Here is a 25,976-nt window from a genome sequence, read left to right as displayed (position 1 = left end):
AGAAAGCTGCTAACTACCGGGTAACCGGAGAGGTTCGATGGATTACCAAGCAGAAAGCTGCTAACTACCGGGTAACCGGAGCGGTTCGATGGATTACCGAGCAGAATGCTGCTAACTACCGAGTAACCGGAGAGGTTCGATGGATTATCGAGCAGAAAGCTGCTAACTACCGAGCAACCGGAGAGGATTGATGGATTATCGAGCAGAAAGCTGCTAACTGCCGAGTAACCGGAGAGGATCGATGGATTACCGAGCAGAAAGCTGCTAACTACAGGGTAACCGGAGAGGATCGATGGATTACCGAGCAGAAAGCTGCTAACTACCGGGTAACCGGAGAGGATCGATGGATTACCGAGCAGAAAGCTGCTAACTACCGGGTAACCGGAGCGGTTCGATGGATTACCGAGTAGAATGCTGCTAACTACCGAGTAACCGGAGAGGTTCGATGGATTATCGAGCAGAAAGCTGCTAACTACTGAGTAACCAGAGAGGTTCGATGGATTATCGAGCAGAAAGCTGCTAACTACCGAGCAACCGGAGAGGATCGATGGATTATCGAGCAGAAAGCTGCTAACTGCCGAGTAACCGGAGAGGATCGATGGATTACCGAGCAGAAAGCTGCTAACTGGCGAGTACCCGGAGAGGATCGATGGATTACCGAGCAGAAAGCTGCTAACTACCGGGTAACCGGAGAGGATCGATGGATTACCGAACAGAAAGCTGCTAACTACCGAGTAACCGGAGGGGATCGATGAATTACCGAGCAGAAAGCTGCTAACTACTGGGTAACTGGAGAGGATCGATGAATTACCGAGCAGAAAGCTGCTAACTACCGAGTAACCGGAGAGGATCGATGGATTACCGAGCACAAAGCTGCTAACTACCTAGTAACTGGAGAGGATCGATGGATTACTGAGCAGAAAGCTGCTAACTACCGGGTAACTGGAGAGGATCGATGCATTATCGGGCAGAAAGCTGCTAACTACCGAGTAACCGGAGAGGTTCGATGGATTACCGAGCAGAAAGCTGCTAACTGCCGAGTAACCGGAGAGGATCGATGGATTACTGAGCAGAAAGCTGCTAACTACCGAGTAACCGGAGAGGATCGATGAATTACCGAGCAGAAAGCTGCTAACTACCTAGTAACTGGAGAGGATCGATGGATTACTGAGCAGAAAGCTGCTAACTACCGGGTAACTGGAGAGGATCGATGCATTATCGGGCAGAAAGCTGCTAACTACCGAGTAACCGGAGAGGTTCGATGGATTACCGAGCAGAAAGCTGCTAACTGCCGAGTAACCGGAGAGGATCGATGGTTTACCGAGCAGAAAGCTGCTAACTACCGAGTAACCGGAGAGGATTGATGGATTATCGGGCAGAACGCTGCTAACTACCGAGTAACCGGAGAGGATCGATGAATTACCGAGCAGAAAGCTGCTAACCACCGGGTAACCGGAGAGGTTCGATGGATTATCGGGCAGAAAGCTGCTAACTGCCGAGTAACCGGAGAGGATCGATGGATTACCGAGCAGAAAGCTGCTAACTACCGAGTAACCGGAGAGGTTCCATGGATTATCGGGCAGAAAGCAGCTAACTATCGGGTAACCGGAAAGGATCGATGGATTACCGAGCAGAAAGCTGCTAACTACCGAGTAACCGGAGAGGATCGATGGATTACCGAGCAGAAAGCTGCTAACTACCGAGTAACCAGAGAGGATCAATGGATTACCGAGCAGAAAGCTGCTAACTACCGAGTAAGCGGAGAGGTTCGATGGATTATCGGGCAGAAAGCAGCTAACTATCGGGTAACCGGAGAGGTTCGATGGATTACCGAGCAGAAAGCAGCTAACTATCGGGTAACCGGAAAGGATCGATGGATTATCGAGCACAAAGCTGCTAACTACCGGGTAACCGGAGAGGATAGATGGATTACTGAGCAGAAAGCTGCTAACTACCGGGTAACTGGAGAGGATCGATGGATTACCGAGCAGAAAGCTGCTAACTACCGGGTAACCGGAGAGGATCGATGGATTACCGAGCAGAAAGCTGCTAACTACCGGGTAACTGGAGAGGATCGATGGATTACCGAGCAGAAAGCTGTTAACTACGAGGTAACTGGAGGGGAACGATGGATTACCGAGCACAAAGCTGCTAACTGCCGAGTAACATGAGAGGATCGATGGATTACCGAGCAGAAACCTATAGGATCAAAGAATTACTTACTTGTTGACCACCAAAGGCTCGGGATCTGATGGAGGATTTACTGCTGGAGAGCTACCCAACATGTAGAGAGACTGGAGGGAAGTATTAGTGAGGGGTCAGGGACAGCGGGGGTCAGGGGACAGCGTGGGGGGTCAGGGCACTGCGGGGGGGGGGGGGGGGGGTCAGGCACTGCGGGGGGGGGTCAGGGCATCTGCGGGGGGGGGTCAGGGCACTGCGGGGGGGGGGGTCAGGGGACAGCGGGGGGTCAGGGACAGCGGGGGGTCAGGGTACAGCGGGGGGGTCAGGGGACAGCGGGGGGTCAGGGGACAGCGGGGGGTCAGGGGACAGCGGGGGGTCAGGGGACAGCGGGGGGTCAGGGGACAGCGGGGGGTCAGGGGACAGCGGGGGGGTCAGGGGACAGCGGGGGGTCAGGGGACAGCGGGGGGTCAGGGGACAGCGGGGGGTCAGGGGACAGCGGGGGGTCAGGGGACAGCGGGGGGTCAGGGGACAGCGGGGGGTCAGGGGACAGCGGGGGGTCAGGGGACAGCGGGGGGTCAGGGGACAGCGGGGGGTCAGGGGACAGCGGGGGGTCAGGGGACAGCGGGGGGTCAGGGGACAGCGGGGGGTCAGGGGACAGCGGGGGGTCAGGGGACAGCGGGGGGTCAGGGGACAGCGGGGGGTCAGGGGACAGCGGGGGGTCAGGGGACAGCGGGGGGGTCAGGGGACAGCGGGGGGTCAGGGGACAGCGGGGGGGGTCAGGGGACAGCGGGGGGGGTCAGGGGACAGCGGGGGGGTCAGGGGACAGCGGGGGGTCAGGGGACAGCGGGGGGTCAGGGGACAGCGGGGGGTCAGGGGACAGCGGGGGGTCAGGGGACAGCGGGGGGTCAGGGGACAGCGGGGGGTCAGGGGACAGCGGGGGGTCAGGGGACAGCGGGGGGTCAGGGGACAGCGGGGGGGGTCAGGGGACAGCGGGGGGGGTCAGGGGACAGCGGGGGGGGTCAGGGGACAGCGGGGGGGTCAGGGGACAGCGGGGGGGTCAGGGGACAGCGGGGGGTCAGGGGACAGCGGGGGGTCAGGGGACAGCGGGGGTCAGGGGACAGTGGGGGTCAGGGGACAGCGGGGGTCAGGGGACAGCGGGGGTCAGGGGACAGCGGGGGTCAGGGGACAGCGGGGGTCAGGGGACAGCTGGGACCACGAATGTGTTTCTCATTAAGGGTCAGTGTGACGAGCTGAGGTTGTGAAACGGGGAAGGAAAAGTTTGATACGTTACCGCTGAATTGGAAGATGCGATTGGCTGGTGAGTTGTGTAGTTGATCTCAGAGGTACGGGGGACAGAGTTGTTGGCCACGGAGTTTGTGCTGCCCATATTGTTTCTAGTCCTCCCAACCACAGCCCGGTCCACTATCTGGGTCATGCGCATCTGCCTCGATCGCTTTTTCTGCAGGGCAAGTCTCTCACTGGATTGACGGAGCTCCGAACTCGGACAGAGGTCTGTTTCAGTGCCGTGGCCGGATTCCTCTGGCCCGGTGACAATGTCCAGCCGGCAGTGCTCACGACCTCGCTTCCTGGTCCGGCTGCTGCCCAGGTCATCCTCCAGCCAGCTGTCCTCCACATACTCACTGCTGGGGATCAGCGCCGATTTCCCTGTGGGTGGCTCTGTGTTGTGCGACGTCTCTGCTAAAGTTTGGGACAAAATCCTGGATTTTGCACTCCCTAAATTCCGGATAGCCTGTCGGTAGGCTGATGTCCCAACACTCGGAATGTCCGAATCACGGCTCTGCCCTGTCCCGGGAGAGCCCCACTCGCTCGCCTCTTCCTGACTCCCAGCATCGTCCGGACATGTCACGTCGCTGCTGGTAGCGGGTGACCTTTGACCTATCACCCTGTGTCGTTTCTTCACCGGTTGGAATAGTTCGATAGTGAGATCGTCCTCCGAAGATTCGTCCTCAACGAGGGTGGAACAAACCAGCCGGTATCGAGCGCCCGTGTGCGCACTGGAGCTCAGAGGGATCCCAGGGGCTTCGGCAGTGCTGTGGGCAAGCCCCCGGGACACCCGGCCCTGGGTCAGGGGGACTGTGCTTGATTTCGGCCTGCTTCTCCACACGGCTCCCGGCTCCCTCTGGTAATTTCTGCTCTCCGCTGCCACGGGACGCGAGCTGGAAGGAGGGAAAGGCAACTCGAATAGTTCAAGTGGTTGTGAACTTTCAGAATCAAAAAGGTCACTCTCGCGAAGATCCTCAATGGGCAGCTCGCCTGGGGAAAGGGACAAAAGCAAATGATAATGCTTCAGAAATAAGAACAGAGTAAAGCTCCCTCTACCCTGTCCCCATCAAACACTCCCAGGACAGGTACAGCATGGGGTTAGATACAGAGTAAAGCTCCCTCTACACTGTCCCCATCAAACAGTCCCAGGACAGGTACAGCACGGGGTTAGATACAGAGCAAAGCTCCCTCTACACTGTCCCGATAAAACACTCCCAGGACAGGTATAGCACGGGGTTAGATACAGGGTAAAGCTCCCTCTACACTGTCCCCATCAAACACTCCCAGGACAGGTACAGCACGGGGTTAGATACAGAGTAAAGCTCCCTCTGCACTGTCCCCATCAATCACTCCCAGGACAGGTACAGCACGAGGTTAGATACAGAGTAAAGCTCCCTTACACTGTCCGCATCAAACTCTCCCAGGACAGGTACAGCACGGGGTGAGATACAGAGTAAAGCTCCCTGTACACTGTCCCCATCAAACACTCCCAGGACAGGTACAGCACGGGGTTAGATACAGAGTAAAGCTCCCTCGACACTGTCCCCATCAAACACTCACAGTACAGGTACAGCACGGGGTAAGATACAGAGTAAAGCTCCCTCTACACTGTCCCCATCAAACACTCCCAGGACAGGCACAGCACGGGGTTAGATACAGAGTAAAGCTCCCTCTACACGGTCCCCATCAAACACTCCCAGGACAGGTACAGCACAGGGTTAGATATAGAGTAAAGCTCCCTGTACACTGTCCCCATCAAACACTCCCAGGACAGGTACAGCACGGGGTTAGATACAGAGTAAAGCTCCCTCTACACTGTCCCCATCAAACACTCCCAGGACAGGTACGGCACGGGGTTAGATACAGAGTAAAGCTCCCTCTACACTGTCCCCATCAAACACTCCCAGGACAGGCACAGCACGGGGTTAGATACAGAGTAAAGCTCCCTCTACACGGTCCCCATCAAACACTCCCAGGACAGGTACAGCACAGGGTTAGATATAGAGTAAAGCTCCCTCTACACGGTCCCCATCAAACACTCCCAGGACAGGTACAGCACAGGGTTAGATATAGAGTAAAGCTCCCTGTACACTGTCCCCATCAAACACTCCCAGGACAGGTACAGCATGGGGTTAGATACAGAGTAAAGCTCCCTCTACACTGTCCCCATCAAACACTCCCAGGACAGGTACGGCACGGGGTTAGATACAGAGTAAAGCTCCCTCTACACTGTCCCCATCAAACACTCCCAGGACAGGCACAGCACGGGGTTAGATACAGAGTAAAGCTCCCTCTACACGGTCCCCATCAAACACTCCCAGGACAGGTACAGCACAGGGTTAGATATAGAGTAAAGCTCCCTGTACACTGTCCCCATCAAACACTCCCAGGACAGGTACAGCACGGGGTTAGATACAGAGTAAAGCTCCCTCTACACTGTCCCCATCAAACACTCCCAGGACAGGTACGGCACGGGGTTAGATACAGAGTAAAGCTCCCTCTACACTGTCCCCATGAAACACTCCCAGGACAGGTACAGCACGGGGTTACAGAGTAAAGCTCCCTTTACACGGTCCCCATCAAACACTCCCAGGACAGGCACAGCACGGGGTTAGATACAGAGTAAAGCTCCCTCTACACTGTCCCCATCAAACACTCCCAGGAAAGGTACAGCACAGGGGTAGATATAGAGTAAAGCTCCCTCGACACTGTCCCCATCAAACACTCCCAGGACAGGTACAGCACGGGGTTAGATACAGAGTAAAGCTCCCTCTACACTGTCCCCATCAAACACTCCCAGGACAGGTACAGCACGGGGTTAGATACAGAGTAAAGCTTCCTCTACACTGTCCCCATCCATCAAACACTCGCAGGACAGGTACAGCACGGGGTTAGATACAGAGTAAAGCTCCCTCACTACTGTCCCCATCAAACACTCCCAGGACAGGTACAGCACGGGGTGAGATGCAGAGTAAAGCTCCCTCTACACTGTCCCCATCAAACACTCCCAGGACAGGTACAGCACGGGGTTAGATACAGAGTAAAGCTCCCTCTACACTGTCCCCATCAAACACTCCCAGGACAGGTACAGCACGGGGTTAGATACAGAGTAAAGCTCCCTCTACACTGTCCCCATCAAACACTCCCAGGACAGGTACAGCACGGGGTTAGATACAGAGCAAAGCAACCTCTACACTGTCCCCATCAAACACTCCCAGAACAGGTACAGCACGGGGTTAGGTACAGAGTAAAGCTCCCTCTGCACTGTCCCCATCAATCACTCCCAGGACAGGTACAGCACGGGGTTAGATACAGAGTAAAGCTCCCTTACACTGTCCGCATCAAACTCTCCCAGGACAGGTACAGCACGGGGTGAGATACAGAGTAAAGCTCCCTCTACACTGTCCCCATCAAACACTCCCAGGACAGGTACAGCACAGGGTTAGATATAGAGTAAAGCTCCCTCGACACTGTCCCCATCAAACACTCCCAGGACAGGTACAGCACGGGGTTAGATACAGAGTAAAGCTCCCTCGACACTGTCCCCATCAAACACTCCCAGGACAGGTACAGCACGGGGTTAGATACAGAGTAAAGCTCCCTCGACACTGTCCCCATCAAACACTCCCAGGACAGGTACAGCACGGGGTTAGATACAGAGTAACGCTCCCTCTACACTGTCCCCATCAAACATTCCCAGGACAGGTACAGCACGGGGTTAGATACAGAGTAAAGCTCCATCTACACTGTCCCCATCAAACAATCCCAGGACAGCTACTGCACGGGGTTAGATACAGAGTAAAGCTCCCTCTACACTGTCCCCATCAAACACTCCCAGGACAGCTACAACACAGGGTTAGATACAGAGTAAAGCTCCCTCTACACTGTCCCCGTCAAACACTCCCAGGACAGCTACAGCACGGGGTGAGATACAGAGTAAAGCTCCCTCTACACTGTCCCCGTCAAACACTCCCAGGACAGGTACAGCATGGGGTTAGATACAGAGTAAAGCTCCCTCTACACTGTCCCCATCAAACATTCCCAGGACAGGTACAGCACGGGGTTAGATACAGAGTAAAGCTCCCTCTACACTGTCCCCATCAAACACTCCCAGGACAGGTACAGCACGGTGTTAGATACAGAGTAAAGCTCCCTCTACACTGTCCCCGTCAAACACTCCCAGGACAGGTACAGCATGGGGTTAGATACAGAGTAAAGCTCCCTCTACACTGTCCCCATCAAACATTCCCAGGACAGGTACAGCACGGGGTTAGATACAGAGTAAAGCTCCCTCTCCACTGTCCCCGTCAAACACTCCCAGGACAGGTACAGCATGGGGTTAGATACAGAGTAAAGCTCCCTCTACACTGTCCCCATCAAACACTCCCAGGACAGGTACAGCACAGGGTTAGATACAGAGTAAAGCTCCCTCTACACTGTCCCCATCAAACACTCCCAGGACAGGTACAGCACGGGGTTAGATACAAAGTAAAGCTCCCTCTACTCTGTCCCCATCAAACACTCCCAGGACAGGTACAGCACGGGGTTAGTCACCAATGTCCCATTCAGACAGGCAGTGCAGACTCACTAGATGGGCTGAATGACCTCCTTCTACACTAACAAATCTGTGATTCCAATAAATCCAATCAGGAATTCAGGGGAAAGGTGTTTACCCAGGGAGTGGGGAGAGTGTGGAGCCAACAGCCACAGAGAGCGGCCGAGGTGAATATTGTCCATGTATTTAAGGTTGTAGCTGGATAAACACAAGACGGTAAAGGAACAGAGGGTTACGGTGGGAGATTTCGATTACAGAATAGAGGGTTACGGTGGGAGATTTCGATAACGGAATAGAGGTTACGGTGGGAGATTTCGATAATGGAATGGAGGGTTACGGTGGGAGATTTCGATAATGGAATGGAGGTTACGGTGGGAGATTTCGATAATGGAATGGAGGTTACGGTGGGAGATTTCGATAACGGAATAGAGGTTACGGTGGGAGATTACGGTAACGGAATAGAGGGTTACAGTGGGAGATTTCGATAACGGAATAGAGAGTTACAGTGGGAGATTTCGATAACGGAATAGAGGGTTACGGTGGGAGATTTAGATAACAGAATAGAGGGTTACGGTGGGAGATTTCGGTAACGGAATAGAGGGTTACGGTGAGAGACTTCTGTAACGGAATAGAGAGTTACAGTAGGAGATTTTGATAACGGAATAGAGGTTATGGTGGGAGATTTCGATCACGGAATGGAGGGTTACAGTGGGAGATTTCGATAACGGAATGGAGGGTTACAGTGGGAGATTTCGATCATGGAATAGAGGGTACGGTGGGAAATTTCGATCACGGAATAGAGGGTTACGGTGGGAGATTTCGATAACGGTATGGAGGGTTACGGTGGGAGATTTCGATATCGGAATAGAGGTTACAGTGGGAGATTTCGATAACGGAATAGAGGTTACGGTGGGAGATTCCGATAACGGAATAGAGGATACGGTGGGAAATTTCGATCACGGAATGGAGGTTTACGTTGGGAGATTTCGATAACGGAATGGAGGGTTACGGTGGGAGATTTCGATAGCGGAATGGAGGTTACGGTGGGAGATTTCGATAACGGAATAGAGGTTACGGTGGGAGTTTTCGATAACGGAATAGAGGTTACGGTGGGAGATTTCGGTAACGGAATAGAGAGTTACGGTGGGAGATTTCGATAACTGAATGGAGGGTTACTGTGTGAGATTTCGATAACGGAATGGAGGGTTATGGTGGGAGATTTCGATCACGGAATGGAGGTTACGGTGGGAGATTTCGATAACGGATTAGAGGTTACGGTGGGAGATTTTGATAACGGAATAGAGAGTTACAGTGGGAGATTTCGCTAACGGAATAGAGGTTACAGTGGGAGATTTTGATCACGGAATAGAGGTTACTGTGGGGGATTTCGATAACGGAATAGAGGGTTACGGTGGGAGATTTCGATAACCGAATAGAGGGTTACGGTGAGAGATTTCGATAACGGAACGGAGGTTACGGTGGGAGATTTCGATAACGGAATGGAGGTTACGGTGGGAGATTTCGATAAAGGGATGGAGGGTTACGGTGGGAGATTTTGATAACGGAATGGAGGTTGCGGTGGGAGATTTCGATAACGGAATAGAGGGTTACAGTGGGAGATTTCGATAACGGAATAGAGGTTACGGTGGGGGATTTCGATAATCGAATAGAGGGTTACGGTGAGAGATTTCGATAATGGAATGGAGGGTTACGGTGGGAGATTTCGATAACGGAATAGAGGTTACGGTGGGAGATTTCGATAATCGAATAGAGGGTTACGGTGAGAGATTTCGATAACGGAATGGAGGGTTACGGTGGGAGATTTCGATAACGGAATGGAGGTTACGGTGGGAGATTTCGATAACGGAAAGGAGGGTTACGGTGGGAGATTTCGATAACGGAATAGAGGGTTACGGTGGGAGATTTCGATCACGGAATAGAGAGTTACGGTGGGAGATTTCGGTAACGGAACGGAGGTTACGGTGGGAGATTTCGATAATCGAATAGAGGGTTACGGTGAGAGATTTCGGTAACGGAATGGAGGTTACGGTGGGAGATTTCGATAATCGAATAGAGGGTCGCGGTGGGAGGTTTCGATAACGGAATGGAGGTTATGGTGGGAGATTTCGGTAAAGCGAGAGTGGAGCAGAAATGGAAGGGTTGGCCGGTTTCTGAGCGGTGCACTCTCGGCAGTCAGAGTTGAGCTGAACCCAGGTCGGGGGTTTGGTGAGATTGAGCTGACCGCCTTACTGCTGAAGCAGTAATGTCTCAGAAACAGACACTGAGCTGTGTGTCGCACCTTACCTCGGTTCGAGCTACTCTTCAGCAGTCTCTCCACGTGTTTACACTGCTGCCTGGTGTCCTGGTCAAGGTGCTTGAAGTAATTCTCACGCCACTGATACAGACTATCGAGTGGCGTCTGACCCTGAGAATCAAACATCACAAACAGAACATGAGATCAGAGATGGACTCTCGTTGTGGCAGTCCCGACGGTCCCCGCCTCCCCCGCACTTCCGACTGCCAACCCCATTGGCCCCCGTCACCCCATGCTCGAGCGCCATACCCTCCCCACGCTTCCGACCGCCACCCGTACACCCTACCGATTGACCTCCAACCCCCCCCAACCCCCCTCCAGCCAACCCCCCCCCCCCCCACGCTCCCGAGCGCCGGCTCTGCCACCCCCCCCACATGCTCCCGATCTGCAGCCCCTCCGTCCATCCCCTGCACCCGACCTCCACCCCCCCCCCACCGCTCCCAACTGTCAACCCCATTACCAGCCCCCCCCCCCCCCCACACTCCAGAGCGCCGGCTCTGCCACCCCCCCCCCACACGCTCCCGATCTGCAGCCCCTCCGTCCCCCCCCCCCCACGCACCCGACCGCCAGCCCACACGCCTTCCCAAGTGACCCCCTCTCCCGAGCGCCCGCCCCAACCCCCACACGCTCCTGATCGCCAGCCCCCCCCATCCCTCTGAACTGTCTCAGTTGCCGACCCTGCTGCCGCTGACCATCACCTTGGCGTTCCTGACTGCGACCGATGCTCCTTTCTGAATGAGTAACTCAGCAACGTCAAAGTTTCCACAGGTGAGGGCATCGTGCAGGGGTGTGATCCCCTCGCAGTGCGGGCCACCGGGATCATTGACATTCACCTGGTGATCCAACAGCAGGCGGACAATCTCTGGGAAAGACAACAGCCGTGATGTAAAATCCTGGAGATCTGGGCCTCCGCCCGGCTCTGGGTATCTTTGCACTAACTCTCCTTTATACAGGGCACCAGCACACTCCTCAAACCCCGGGCTTCCTCCCAAATACCATTGCCAGATCTCTAATCTCCCTCTCCTTCCCGTGGTAATCCTTATACCATTATGTTCAGTACAGCTCCGCCCTCCCCTCTCATCTGTCCCAACATCTTGTCCCTTACACTCTTCCTCCGCCCACATTCTCTGTACCAATAAAAATCATATTCCATTCAAACCAACCCATCCTCTATCCAATCGGAGCTTTCGTGGAATTGTTACAGTGCGAGAGTCCATTCAGCCCATCGTGGCTGTGCTAGCCCACTAAAGGAGCAATTCCCCGGTGCCTTTCTCCTGCCTTCTCTCCGCAGCCCTTCACATTCCTCCTTTCCCGACTTTCTAATCTCCCATTGAACCTGCCTCCAGCAGTGCATTCCAATGCTTAACCGCCCGGTGAGGGGGAATAGCTTCTCTCGATCTACTCTGTCCGGATTCTGACCATCCCTCTCCAACCGCCTCTCAGCCTTGCCCTCTCCAAGAAGAACCATTGTTGGAAATCTCTTCTGCACTCTCTCCAATGCGTTCACATTCTGACCGGGGAGGCCCCTCGGTCCATCGAGTCTGCACCGACCCTCTCTGAAAGAGCACCCTAGCCAGGTTCACCCCCCCGCTCTATCCCTGTAACCCCACCTAACCTGCACGTCTTTGGACTGTGGGAGGAAACCGGAACACCCGGAGGAAACCCACGCACACACGGGGAGGACGTGCAGACTCCGCACAGACAGTGACCCAAGCCGGGAAGCGAACCCGGGTCGCTGGCGCTGTGAAGCCACTGTATATCGTGGTGTCCAGAACTGTACACAATATCCCAGCTAATCCGAAGTAATGTCCTGTATAAGTTTCAGCAGCACTTCCTTGTTCTTGTGCTACATGCCCCGATCAGTAATGTCTGGGATACCATTTTGTGCATTAACCCATCTCCACCTGTGCTGCCACCTTCAGTGATCTCTGCACAGAAGTACCCAGCTCCCTCTGCTCCGGAAACCCCTTTCGGATTCTACCCTTTATTTTATATTGTCTCTCCATAGAACATAGTGCAGAAGGAGGCCATTCGGCCCATCGAGTCTGCACCGACCCACTTAAGCCCTCACTTCCACCCTATCCCCGTAACCCAATAACTCCTCCTAACCTTTTTTTGGTCACGGAGGGCAATTTATCCTGGCCAATCCACCTAACCTGCACGTCTTTGGACTGTGGGGGGAAACCGGAGCGCCCGGAGGAAACCCACGCACACACGGGGAGGACGTGCAGACTCCGCACAGACAGTGACCCAAGCCGGAATCGAACCTGGGACCCTGGAGCGGTGAAGCAATTGTGCTAACCACAATGCTACCGTGCCGCCCTTCCTACCAAAATGAATCGCTTCCCCTCCCATCTGTCTGCCCACGCCACTAACGTGACCGTCTTTCTGAAGTTATGCTCTGCGCTCCTCACAGTCCAGTGTTGCCGACTGGTCTGGTGCTGTCCCAGTCTCTGTCTGACGTAGTCTTCAGCTGCAGGTGAACAAATCTCTAAACGTGCTGCCCATCGAGCCCCCAGCCTCACTGATACCCACGGCAATGCTAGCTGCTGCTGCTCAGGCTCTGAAACCCGCTGTTCAGGCTCTTGCCGCTGACCACACTTGCTGCACAAAATGGTCACGGGAGACGTCCTGGATTTCCTGCACGGAACTGGACCTCACTCAATAGGCTGGAGTTCCCTGCCATTCCTTCAGGGATTAGATAATAAACCGCACTATCGAAAGGAAGATGGATCAGCTACTCCCTTCAGCCATTGATCCCACACCTCCACCCTATCCCAGGAACCCCACCTAACCCTTTTGGACACTAAGAGCAATTTAGCGCGGCCGATCCACCTAACCTGCACGTCTTTGGACTGTGGGAGGAAACCGGAGCACCCGGAGGAAACCCACGCAGACACGGGGAGGATGTGCAGACTCCGCACAGACAGTGACCCAAGCCGGAATCGAACCTGGGACCCTGGAGTGGTGAAGCGACAGTGTTAACCACCGTGCTACCGTGCCGCTCCTGCCCCGGGCCGTCTTTCCCCATCGGGGTCCACTCCAGCCCCCCCACTCTCACGTGAATCTGAGCTACAACGTATACCGTCCTCACTGCTCCAACATCCGCTCCGCTTTGCTGCGGTTCAGACTACAGGCTCCTTTCCCTGTACCTGCTGTGCGAGCATTGCTCGTTTTAAATCTCTTCTCCCTGTACCTATCCTGGTGCTGGCTGCGACGATGAACCTTTCCCCTCTTCACCTAACCGTCTGCTGCTCGTCAGACACTCCGATCTACATTTCAGTGGAAGGCTACACCTTCCGATTCTCACCGGCAGCCAGCAAGAGCAACCTGGTTTTCCAGCGGAGCTTTGCGTTTGCCTTGGCCGATGCTCCCCACTCTCTCTCCCATTTCCCACATGGATGGAGACTCACCCAGGTGGCCGTGGTTACAGGCTTCGTGTAGTGGTGTCCAGCCGCAGTAATCGCGAGGATTCAGGGGGTGGCCCTGGCACAACGGGAAATCAGTCCACAATTAGAAGCTGCTTCAGAGTCACTCAGAAATAACAGGCTGTTCAGAAACTCATCGCGGAGCTGTACCACTGTACAAAACGGCACTTTTCAGAATACAGTATTCTGAGGGAATTAGTGGGTCGAATCTACAGGGGACAAGGCCACCTGGAAGAAAAGTCGTTTCTCTTCTCTCTCTGGATAAACACAGTACAAAGTCTTACAACACCAGGTTAAAGTCCAACAGGTTTGTTTCGATGTCACTAGCTTTCGGAGCGCTGCTCCTTCCTCAGGTGAATGAAGAGGTCTGTTCCAGAGACACATATATAGACAAATTCAAAGATGCCAAACAATGTTTGGAATGCGAGCATTAGCAGGTGATTAAATCTTTACAGATCCAGAGATGGGGTAACCCCAGGTTAAAGAGGTGTGAATTGTCTCAAGCCAGGACAGTTGGTAGGATTTTGCAGGCCAGATGGTGGGGGATGAATGTAATGTGACATGAATCCCAGGTCCCGGTTGAGGCCGCACTCATGTGTGCGGAACTTGGCTATAAGTTTCTGCTCGGCGATTCTGCGTTGTCGCGGGTCCTGAAGGCCGCCTTGGAGAACGCTTACCCGGAGATCAGAGGCTGAATGCCCTTGACTGCTGAAGTGTTCCCCGACTGGAAGGGAACATTCCTGCCTGGTGATTATTGTGCGATGTCCGTTCCCCTCTACAGACGTTGAAAGATGCCCTCGTACGAACGGGATATGGCACTCGACTCATCGATCGACAGTTCCAACGCGCCACAGCGAAAAACCGGACCGACCTCCTCAGAAGACAAACATGGGACACAACCGACAGAATACCCTTCGTCGTCCAGTACTTCCCCGGAGCGGAGAAACTACGGAGACAACGCAGAATCGCCGAGCAGAAACTTATAGCCAAGTTCCGCACACATGAGTGCGGCCTCAACCGGGACCTGGGATTCATGTCACATTACATTCATCCCCCACCATCTGGCCTGCAAAATCCTACCAACTGTCCTGGCTTGAGACAATTCACACCTCTTTAACCTGGGGTTACCCCATCTCTGGATCTGTAAAGATTTAATCACCTGCTAATGCTCGCATTCCAAACATTGTTTGGCATCTTTGAATTTGTCTATATATGTGTCTCTGGAACAGACCTCTTCATTCACCTGAGGAAGGAGCAGCGCTCCGAAAGCTAGTGACATCGAAACAAACCTGTTGGACTTTAACCTGGTGTTGTAAGACTTTGTACTGTGCTCACCCCAGTCCAACGCCGGCATCTCCACATCATGGATAAACACAAGCAGCCGCCAGAAACGTTACTCCCTCCACTGACATTATCCCTCCTGTGACATTATCCCTCTGATCTATACAAATGTCTAGTTAAGGCTGACAAACGGCTCCCAGCAGGAGGTCAAGTGAAAACTCACCTGGAACTAACGTGATGGTTAGGGAGGGGGTGTGAGGTGACACTTTGGGCGGCACGGTAGCACAGTGGTTAGCACCGTTGCTTCACAGTTCCAGGGTCCCGGGTTCGATTCCCGGCTTGGGTCACTGTCTGTGCGGAGTCTGCACGTTCTCCCCGTGTCTGCGTGGGTTTCCTCCGGGTGCTCCGGTTTCCACCCACAAGTCTCAAAAGACGTGCTGTTAGGTGAATTGGACATTCTGAATTCTCCCTCTGTGTACCCGAACAGGCATCAGAATGTGTCGACTAGGGGCTTTTCACAGTAACTTCATTGCAGTGTTAATGTAAACCTACTTGTGACAGTAATAATGAAGATTATTACGTCCTGCAGTCACTGGCTGCAGATACTGAAACAAGGGATTGACACAGGGTAAACAGACGCCCCTGGAAATGAAGAATATTACTGGGTGCTCAATGACACGGCAGCCACTGCCTTCAGATGGAGTGAGAATTCTTTGTACCAACACTCGTGAGGCAATTTAGACGGGGAATGACCACCGACTGATTGAAGTGGGGATTCTAGACTGAGCTCCGATGCTGCAATGGACTGAGCTGTGATCCTGTGCAAGGGTGAGTGATGGGGGCATTGGTGAGTGAGGGGGGCAGGTGTGAGCGAGGGGGCGGAGGGTTGCCATCAGCTGAACTAAGGGTCGGAGTTTGCTGTGGTCTGCAAGCGGGCGGGAGCCATTCACAGCTGGAGAGCCAGAGCATCGACCACGTCCGCGCTCGGCGTCAGAATCCAGCCCCCTCCACAATCCAGCCCCCTCCACAATCCAGCCCCCTCCACAATCCAGCCCCCTCCACAATCCAGCCCCCTCCACAATCCAGCCCCCTCCACAATCCAGCCCCCTCCACAATCCAGCCCCCTCCACAATCCTCGGGAAATGGGAAATCAGACAAGCAGGTCTCCATCAGGGGGTGAGCACCTTACCTTCTCCACCAGACACTGCACGTGTTTCACATTCCCCTCAATGCACGCTCGGTGTAGCACCGTCTCCCCCTTTTCGTTTCTGCGATTCCACTGTGAGCACACAATCAGTAATATACCCGTCAGGCCAGTCACATCACAGCAGAGTCCGGCATACACTCACCACCGGGTGACACACACTTACTGTTGAGGACAAGGTTGAATCAATTTGGGTGGAAATCAGGAATAGGAAGGCGAAAAGGTCACCGATAGGAGTAGTCTATAGGCCACCAAATAGTAACAGGATGGTAGGGCAGGCAATAAGCAAAGCAATAACGGATGCATGTAGAAATGGTACAGCGGTTATCATGGGAGATTTTAATCTACATGTCGATTGGTTTAACCAGGTCGGTCAAGGCAGCCTTGAGGAGGAGTTTATAGAATGTGTCCGGGATAATTTCCTAGAACAGTATGTAATGGAACCTACGAGGGAACAAGCGGTCCTAGATCTGGTCCTGTGTAATGACACGGGATTGATTAATGATCTCATAGTTCGGGATCCTCTTGGAAGGAGCGACCACAATATGGTGGAATTTAAAATACAGTTGGAGGATGACAAGGTAAAATCAAACACTAGTGTTTTGTGCTTAAACAAAGGCAATTACAATGGGATGAGAGAAGAACTAGCTAAGGTAGACAGGGAGCAAAGACTTCATGGTGAAGCAGTTGAGGAACAGTGGAGAACCTTCCGAGCGATCTTTCACAGTGTTCAGAAAAGGTTCATACCGACAAAACAGAAAGACGGTAGAAAGGGGAAAAATCGACCGTGGATATCTAAGGAGGAGAGGGAGAGTATCAAATTGAAGGAAAAAACATACAAAGTGGCAAAAATTAGTGGGAGACTAGAGGACTGGGAAGTCTTTAGGGGACAACAGAAAGCTACTAAAAAAGCTATAAAGAAGAGTAAGGTAGACTATGAAAGTAAACTGGCTCAGAACATAAAAGCAGATAGTAAAAGCTTCTACAAATATATAAGACAAAAAAGAGTGGCTAAGGTAAATATTGGTCCTTTGGAAGATGAGAAGGGAGATTTAATAATAGGAGACGGGGAAATGGCTGAGGAGCTGAACCGGTTTTTGGGGTCAGTCTTCACAGTGGAGGACACAAATAACATGCCAGTGACTGATGGAAATAAAGATATGATAGGTGAGGACCTTGAGATGATTGTAATCACTAAGGAGGCAGTATTGGGCAAGCTAATGGGGCTAAAGGTAGACAAGTCTCCTGGCCCTGATGGGATGCATCCCAGAGTGTTAAAAGAGATGGCATGGGAAATTGTAAACGCACTAGTGATAATTTATCAAAATTCACTAGACTCTGGGGTGGTCCCAGAGGATTGGAAAGTAGCAAACGTGACACCACTGTTTAAAAAAAGGAGGTAGGCAAAAAGCGGGTAATTATAGGCCAGTGAGCTTAACTTCGGTTGTAGGGAAAATGCTGGAATCTATCATTAAGGAGGAAATAGCGGGGCACCTGGAGGGAAATTGTCCCATTGGGCAGACGCAGCATGGGTTCACAAAGGGTAGGTTGCGTCTGACTAATTTGGTAGAATTTTTTGAGGCCGTTACCAGTGCAGTAGATACCGGGGAACCAATGGATGTGGTATATCTGGATTTCCAGAAAGCTTTTGACAAGGTGCCACACAAAAGGTTGCTGCATAAACTAAAGATGCATGGCATTGAGGGTAAAGTGGTAGCATGGGTAGAGGATTGGTTAACTAACAGAAAGCAGAGAGTGGGGATAAATGGGTGTTTCTCTGGTTGGCAACCTGTAACTAGTGGGGTCCCTCGAGGATCAGTGTTGGGCCCGCAGTTGTTCACAATTTACATAGATGATTTGGAGTTGGGGACCAAGTGCAATGTGTCAAAGTTTGCAGACGACACTAAGATGAGTGGTAAAGCAAAAAGTGCAGAGGATACCGGAAGTCTGCAGAAGGATTTGGATAGGTTAGGTGAATGGGCTAGGGTCTGGCAGATGGAATTCAATGTTGCCAAGTGTGAGGCTATCCATTTTGAGAGGAATAACAGCAGAATGGATTATTATTTAAACGGTAAGATGTTAAAACATGCTGCTGTGCAGAGGGACCTGGGTGTGCTGGTGCACGAGTCGCAAAAAGTTGGTGTGCAGGTGCAACAGGTGATTAAGAAGGCTAATCGAGTTTTGTCTTTCGTTGCTAGAGGGATGGAGTTCAAGACTAGTGAGGTTATGCTGCAATTGTATAGGGTGTTGGTGAGGCCGCATCTGGAGTATTGTGTTCAGTTTTGGTCTCCTTACCTGAGAAAGGACATATTGGCACTGGAGAGAGTGCAGAGGAGATTCACTAGGTTGATCCCAGAGTTGAGGGGATTAGATTACGAGGGGAGGTTGAGTAGACTGGGACTGTACTCATTGGAGTTTAGAAGGATGCGGGGGATCTTATTGAAACATATAAAATTATGAAGGGAATAGATAGGATCGATGCGGGCAGGTTGTTTCCACTGGCGGGTGAAAGCAGAATTAGGGGGCATAGCCTCAAAATAAGGGGAAGTAGATTTAGGACGGAGTGTAGGAGGTACTTCTTCACCCAAAGGGTTGTGAATCTCTGGAATTCCTTGCACAGTGAAGCAGTTGAGGCTCCTTCTTTAAACGTTTTTAAGAAAAAGATAGATACCTTTCTGAAGAATAAAGGGATTTGGGGATATGGTGTACGGGCCGGAGAGTGGAGCTGAGTCCACAAAGATCACCCATGATCTCATTGAATGGCGGAGCAGGCTCGAGGGGCCAGATGGCCGACTCCTGCTCCGAGTTCTTATGTTGTAACATCATCACATTGATACTGTATCTCTAACATCGTAAAACATCCCCAAGTGCCACACAGCATCAACAATTAGTGGCTTCACAGCGCCAGGGTCCCAGGTTCGATTCCCCGCTGGGTCACTGTCTGTGAGGAGTCTGCACGTTCTCCCGGTGTCTGCGTGGGTTTCCTCCGGGTGCTCCGGTTTCCTCCCACAGTCCAGAGACGTGCAGGTTAAATGGATTGGCCATGATAGATTGCCCTTAGTGACCAAAAAAAGGTTAGATGGGGTAATTGGGTTACGGGGGTAGGGTGGAAGTGAGGGCTTAAGTGGGTCGGTGCAGACTCGATGGGCCAAATGGCCTCCTTCTGCACTGTATGTTCTATAACCCAGTCACATTAACCATTCCAGGTTAAACCATTACAGGACAGCAAGATGGCACAGTGGTTAGCACAACTGCCTCACAGCTACAGGGACCCAGGTTCAGTTCCAGCCTGTGTGGAGTTTGCATTTTCTCCCCGTGCCTGCATGGGTTTCCTCTGGGCGCTCCCTCGGAGAGCGAGGGAGATATAGACCGATAGACAGAGAGAGAGAGAGAGAGAGAGAGAGGGCAGAGGGTCGAGAGGTGGAGTTTGTGGTGACCGACCAGGACATACTGTAGTCAAACCTCAGGCAGGCTGTTGGAATTCAGGCTTGACCAAAGTCAAACATACAACCAGAACATGCCTGGACATGCCCCGTCAATCACCTATTGATCTGCACGGGTCTACTGTCAGTAGCCCAGATGGGGCCAGACCTTCCGTCACCCAGAGATTCTGTTACCTTACATGGGAGCAGGTTCTGTGCAGCCCACACGACCAGAGATGGGACACCTGGGGCGGGCTCAGGTGGCTGTCAAACAGTCATCAACCGGACCGCTGGCTGCTGAGACCCCCTCCCAATGCATCATTGGCAGGAGAGGCAGAGGAAATGGCAAAAGAGGGTGAAGGGAGGGGAGATAAAAACAGGCACTCCGCAGCACTCGGGAGCGAAGATTCGGTGTGCGAGGTGACCTTGACCAGATCGGAGAAGTGAACACCAGGCCAAATCTTGACCAAACCAGAAGGAAGGAAGGCAGAGACGGTCAGTGAGAACCCCCCTGGTGAAGACAGGCCAGAGGAATTCCAGCGAGCAGATCCACAGCCTGCCAAGCCATCTTTATAGAACATAGAACAGTCCAGCACAGAACAGGCCCTTCGGCCCTCGATGTTGTGCCGAGCATTGTCCGAAACCAAGATCAAGCTATCCCACTCCCTGTCATTCTGGTGTGCTCCATGTGCCTATCCAATAACCGCTTGAAAGTTCCTAAAGTGTCCGACTGCACTATCACAGCAGGCAGTCCATTCCACACCCTAACCACTCTCTGAGTAAAGAACCTACCTCGGACATCCCTCCTATATCTCCCACCCTGAATCTTATAGTTATGCCCCCTTGTAACAGCTACACCCACCCGAGGAAATAGTCTCTGAACGTCCACTCTAACCCCCTGATCATCTTATAAACCTCTATTAAGTCACCTCTCATCCTCCTCCGCTCCAAAGAGAAAAGCCCTAGCTCCCTCAACCTTTCCTCATAAGACCTACCCTCCAATCCAGGCAGCATCCTGGTAAATCTCCTTTGCACTCTTTCCAATGCACCCACATCCTTCCTATAGTAAAGTGACCAGAACTGCACACAATACTCCAAATGTGGTCTCACCAGGGTCATGTACAGTTGCAGTATAACCCCGCGGCTCTTAAACTCAAGCCCCCTGTTAATAAACGCTAACACACTGTCATGATATTCAGGTAAACATCATGGTGCAAACATACATACATACTGATGGACAGATCAACGGACCAATTAATACACACACACCACAGCCAATCACAGGCAAGAGCAGACACACTATAAAACGGGGAACACGACACTTCCGGGTCATTCCAGCAGGAGACATCTCAGGGCACAGAGCTCATAGCAAGCCACCCAGACATCCACCATGTGCTGAGTGCCACTCCAAGATAGTGTTAGGGATAAGTCCACAGATTCAAGGGTAATGAACGAACCACAGTAACCAGTTTACCACTGTAAATATTGTTAGGAATAAAACTGAGTTGTACCATCCGCAACCGTGTTGGTTCGTCTATGTAGCAGAGCACTCAACACAACATAGTACCACGAGTGGAACCCAGTATCTGTGAGACCGACCTACGCGTCCTCGGGAATCCGCCATCCTGCGCCATGGACACCGTCAGCACGCTGTAGCCGCTGCAGATCGCTGGAAACCTCGGCGTCCACTGGAAGCTGTTTACACGACTGCAGGGTAGGGTTGAGCCTTTTCGGTCTTTCCTTGCACACCTCCGTATCCTCGCGCAGTCCTGCGGTTACGACACCACCTCCGATTCAATGATTCGGGACCAGATTGTTTTTGGGGTCGCCTCGGACACCCTACGCCACCAGCTCCTCAAAATGAAAGGCCTCACCCTAACCTCCGCAGTCGAAGACTGTGTCCTTCATGAAAACGCGACCAGCCGCTACTCCCAATTTCAGGCAGCCGAATCGGCGTGGCGGGGGTCCTACGCGGTCGAATCGGCAAGGCAGGCATCCTGCGAGGCCGAACGGGTCCAGGCGATAAGAGTTCCTCCCGGTCCGCGGCCAAGAAGAGGGCGGCCATTTCGCGCGCTTTCTGCGGCCTCCCGCGTTTGTGCGCGCCACAAAAGACGTCGACGCAGGGGGACGTGATGCGCGGGCGCCCCATAGGCCTTCTTTACGGCTCTATCCACTTGAGTGGCTACCTTCAGAGATCTGTGGACATGAACCCCAAAATCTCTCTGTTCCTCCACATTCCTCAGAACCCTGCCGTTGACCCTGTAATCCGCATTCAAATTTTTTTTACCAAAATGAATCACGGGTAATATAGACGGATCTTGGGTAACTCGAGTGTTTTGTCAGCAATGTGTGGGTTAATTGTGTGAATAAATATTGTTGAATTTTGAACTTGCGTTTGTTTCCTCGTAAATAAAAACAGCCTGGGTAAAACCTTTGAGAAAGTTAACTGGTGGAAGGTACCTGAGGTTTTACAGGTACAAGGCAGCGACATGATGACTCACCCGATTACCTTTCCTCCGCCCTGGCGCCAATTTCTCATAACCTTCCAAATCACCATCATCGTCTGAAAAACAGGGCAACAATTAATTCAGCCTCCCCAGAACTGATCTAACACTGTTTGATACATCTACGAACTGGGTGGCCAAATACAAGAGGTGCTTTAGTGAGCTGAAGAATCTTTAACCTCTACAGTAATCGAACAGCTCATCAGCACTGTGCCTTAGCAGGGTGTAGCCGGTTAAAATGGCTAACTCCCGATTGGAATGGCCAAACCCCGATTTAAAATGGCGAACGGAAGAGGCTGATGGGAAATCAGCCAACAGGACTCAAACAGACAGCTGCAGGTAAAACAGTGTATTCGCCTCTGGGGAGGCCAGACAGAATCGATACCTGCAGCCATCAACTCAACACACCAGCCATCTGCATATAAAGTAGCAATCCCCGGGAACAATATGCTACAAATTAGACACACAAAGCCAACCCAGACTTTTTGGCGCCAGCAGGAGCTTACACAAAGAGAGGTGAATGACCATCCCGAAACCGCCCATCGATCAAGGAATCGCTCCAGCATTGGAGAATATCGAACCAAGTGATTGGGACCAAGTCCAATCACTTGGAACCAGGTACAAGGTCCGCCCCGAGAGGCGGGAAGCCCCCGGGGACGATAAGAATAGGGGCCAAGTTCAAATCGACCCTTCTCCTCCTCTCCGCACCCTTCGAGACCCTTCTGCTGACCCTCTACAACAGCCGCAAGAAACAGTACGTCTTACTCCAACGCTCGCTACGAGATGGGCACTCCTGACTATCGAGCTGTACCAGTTTTGAATCCCGCAGGCTCAGAACCCATACGAAAGGCCATTCGTTTCCCTGACCTGGTGGGCCATTTCCAAAGTTAAGTATTGGCCTGTTAGTTGTAGGAAGTAGCTTAGAAGTAGAATATATGTATAAGTAGCGATTACAGTGTATAATAAATGTGCGTTGATTTAACTCTTACTAAGCGGTGTGTTGGATTATTGATCATTACTTGGACTTGAACCATGTGGCGGTATCAGAAAGATACCTGGCGACTCAAGAGCAAAGGTGACAGAATAAGAGCAATTAAACGAAGGCTAAAACGAGCAACAAGGGGGAAGAGGCTGGAGAGTGGGTTACACACTGTACACCCTCTCGAACGCCCTCGAGCACTGGATAGACAGATCAGCACACAGCTACTGTAGCAAGTATAATCTGTACAAAACACTTCTTCAATAGGAAGCATACTCTACACACAGACACTCTTTCCGTAAGACATAAACTTCTCTCTGCATCGGAACCGTGCCATTTGTTAAACGTACCGCTCTCGGAGAGCTCCAGCTCACTATCTTCCAGAGCTTCACTGTTTTCCAGCTCATCAGTCTCGCTCTCATCCCCCCGCTCGCTGCCCAGTGCCTCTGATAGCTGCTCAAGCTGACCGAGGGTCACATCCGCCTCAGGATGGGCCATCTTCTGCTGTACACAGTGAAGCAGCTTCACCACTCGGAGCTGCAGGAAGGAAGTCAGCATGGTTAATAACACTTTATTACTGTCACAAGTAGGCTCACATTAACACTGCAATGAAGTTACTGTGAAAATCCCCCAGTCGCCACACTCCGGCGCCTGTTCGGGTACACTGAGGGAGAATTCGGAATGTCCAATTCACCCTAACAGCACGTCTTTTGGGACTTGTGGGAGGAAACCGGAGCACCCGGAGGAAACCCGCGCAGACACGGGGAGAACCCGCAGACTCCGCACAGACAGTGACCCAAGCCGGGAATCGAACCCGAGACCCTGGAGCTGTGAAGCCACAGTGCCAACCACTGTGCGGCCGTGCCCCCATATTTAAAAGTGGATTGGGATCTGAGATGGTTTTGTTGTTTGAGTGGGAATAAAGATAGCAGTTAAGGGTTAGTGTGTCACTGTATTGGTCAACACACACACACTACACACAAACAGAGAGGTGGGGAGAAACCAGTTTATCACAAGCAGGTGTGAACGGCCACCATTCATCCACATTATGGGGCACTGCAGTCTAACATGGTCAGCAGTGTGGATAATAGAAGTATCAATCATGTGGTCACATGATCAAAACCGACTCGAGATAATTCCTCATATCATAGAATTTACAGTGCAGGAGGCCATTCGGCCCATCGAGTCTGCACCAGCTCTTGGAAAGAGCATCCTACCCAAGGTCAACACCTCCACCCTATCCCCATAAACCAGTAACCCCACCCAACACTAAGAGCAAGTTTGGACACTAAGGGGCAATTTAGCATGGCCAATCCACCTAACCTGCACATCTTTGGACTGTGGGAGGAAACCGGAGCACCCGGAGGAAACCCACGCACACACGGGGAGGATGTGCAGACTCTGCACAGACAGTGACCCAAGCCGGGAATCGAACCTGGGACCCTGGAGCTGTGAAGCAGTTGTGCTAACCACCATGCTACCGTGCTGCCCTATCATTTAGGATCAGCCAGGGGCAAGTCAGTGTGGAGATCAGGGACTGGTTTAGCACACTGGGCTAAATCGCTGGCTTTGAAAGCAGACCAAAGCAGGCCAGCAGCACGGTTCAATTCCCGTACCAGCCTCCCCGAACAGGCGCCGGAATGTGGCGACTAGGGGCTTTTCACAGTAACTTCATTTGAAGCCTACTTGTGACAATAAGCCATTTTCATTTTCATTTCAGATCAGGGCACAAGAGGGAATTTGCTCCTTCAGCAAGAAAGGAATTCTACCTAAAACAACTAGCCAACTCGGGTCGAGGGAGAAGGGGGTCCAATTTGTCTTCACCTGCAAAGACTGGTCTCTACAGAGGGGGGGGGGAGGGGAGAGCTGACTGGTGGTGATTTAACCTGAGGAGCACCACACCTCAGGGGGGGAGCGAGGCCTTGGTGAATAACCTCAGCCGGTACGGGAATTGAACCCGCGCAGTGTGGTCGCACACTGCATCACGAACCAGCCGTCTGGGCAGCGGAGCCAAACCAGCTCAGACTGACCTGGCACTGAACAGGCTGTACTGCCAGCTGTGTGCGCACACGGTGGTGATGACCTTTCACAATACCGTGCCAAAGAGTTGCCCAATGACCATCGCATCATTGCTGTACATTAACAATGAGGGCCATATATCTCCTTATTGGACAGAACGGGACTGGGTTAACTTAGAGAGAGCTGGTCATGTGCGGAAATAATCAGCAAGTCAGACAAGGAGGAACAACGTTAAAAGTTGGAGCTTGGTCAGTTGTGGACAGGTCGGACTTCCTGTTAACCGCTGCTTTTGGGTAAGACATGATGGACCGAGAAAACATGTCATGTTTCATTGCACGTTGGTGCGTAAGGAAGGTCAGTCATGCTCAGCCCCTCGAGAAAGGAGCTTTCAGCACCGAGGTCAATCGAGTTTCTTTGGGGTGTGCTGGCAAGGGATACCGAGAAAAGACAGGTAACGGGAGTGAAGTTATACATCAGCCACGAGCTGACCGAACAGGACACGGGTTGATGGGCTGAATAGCCTCCTTGTCGTGTTCCTGTAAATGGCTTCAGGAACAGGGAAGAATGGCTCCGAGTGGAAACAGAGGGCGAAGGTGAAGCGATGCAGAACAAAACGTAGACCAAAGGGGAAAGAAGTAACAATGGGATGGGGACTGAAGGGGGCTGGGGGGGGGGGGCCCTGGGCAGTTTGGAAACGCCCCACCCCTGTACGGAGTGAAAACCAGATTTAGTCACCCAGCGTCTTGAATCAGATCGAATTCTGGCATTAAACTAATAACTAAACAAAATGCAGCTGCACCGTTTA

The 25,976-nt window shown here is 52.4% G+C and overlaps 1 protein-coding gene across 1 annotated transcript in view; it reads right to left on the bottom strand.

Annotated features, from left to right (window-relative positions):
• Positions 1-25,976, bottom strand: part of tonsl (tonsoku-like, DNA repair protein) — a 97,672-nt gene that overhangs the window by 47,058 nt on the left and 24,638 nt on the right. Inside the window, exons 7-13 of the mRNA XM_072510164.1 lie at positions 23,503-23,689; positions 22,171-22,232; positions 16,233-16,322; positions 13,748-13,820; positions 11,033-11,196; positions 10,325-10,445; positions 3,473-4,455 (exon numbers count right to left, since the gene is read on the bottom strand). Of these exons, the coding sequence (XP_072366265.1) occupies positions 3,473-4,455; positions 10,325-10,445; positions 11,033-11,196; positions 13,748-13,820; positions 16,233-16,322; positions 22,171-22,232; positions 23,503-23,689 (1,680 nt within the window). The remainder of the gene's footprint in view (positions 1-3,472; positions 4,456-10,324; positions 10,446-11,032; positions 11,197-13,747; positions 13,821-16,232; positions 16,323-22,170; positions 22,233-23,502; positions 23,690-25,976) is intronic.

Source organism: Scyliorhinus torazame, chromosome 6 (assembly GCF_047496885.1).
Source record: "Scyliorhinus torazame isolate Kashiwa2021f chromosome 6, sScyTor2.1, whole genome shotgun sequence".
In the NCBI taxonomy this organism is placed as follows: Eukaryota; Metazoa; Chordata; class Chondrichthyes; order Carcharhiniformes; family Scyliorhinidae; genus Scyliorhinus; species Scyliorhinus torazame.
Note: the sequence above shows the minus strand (reverse complement) of the source record. Positions and strands in the feature narration are given on the sequence as shown.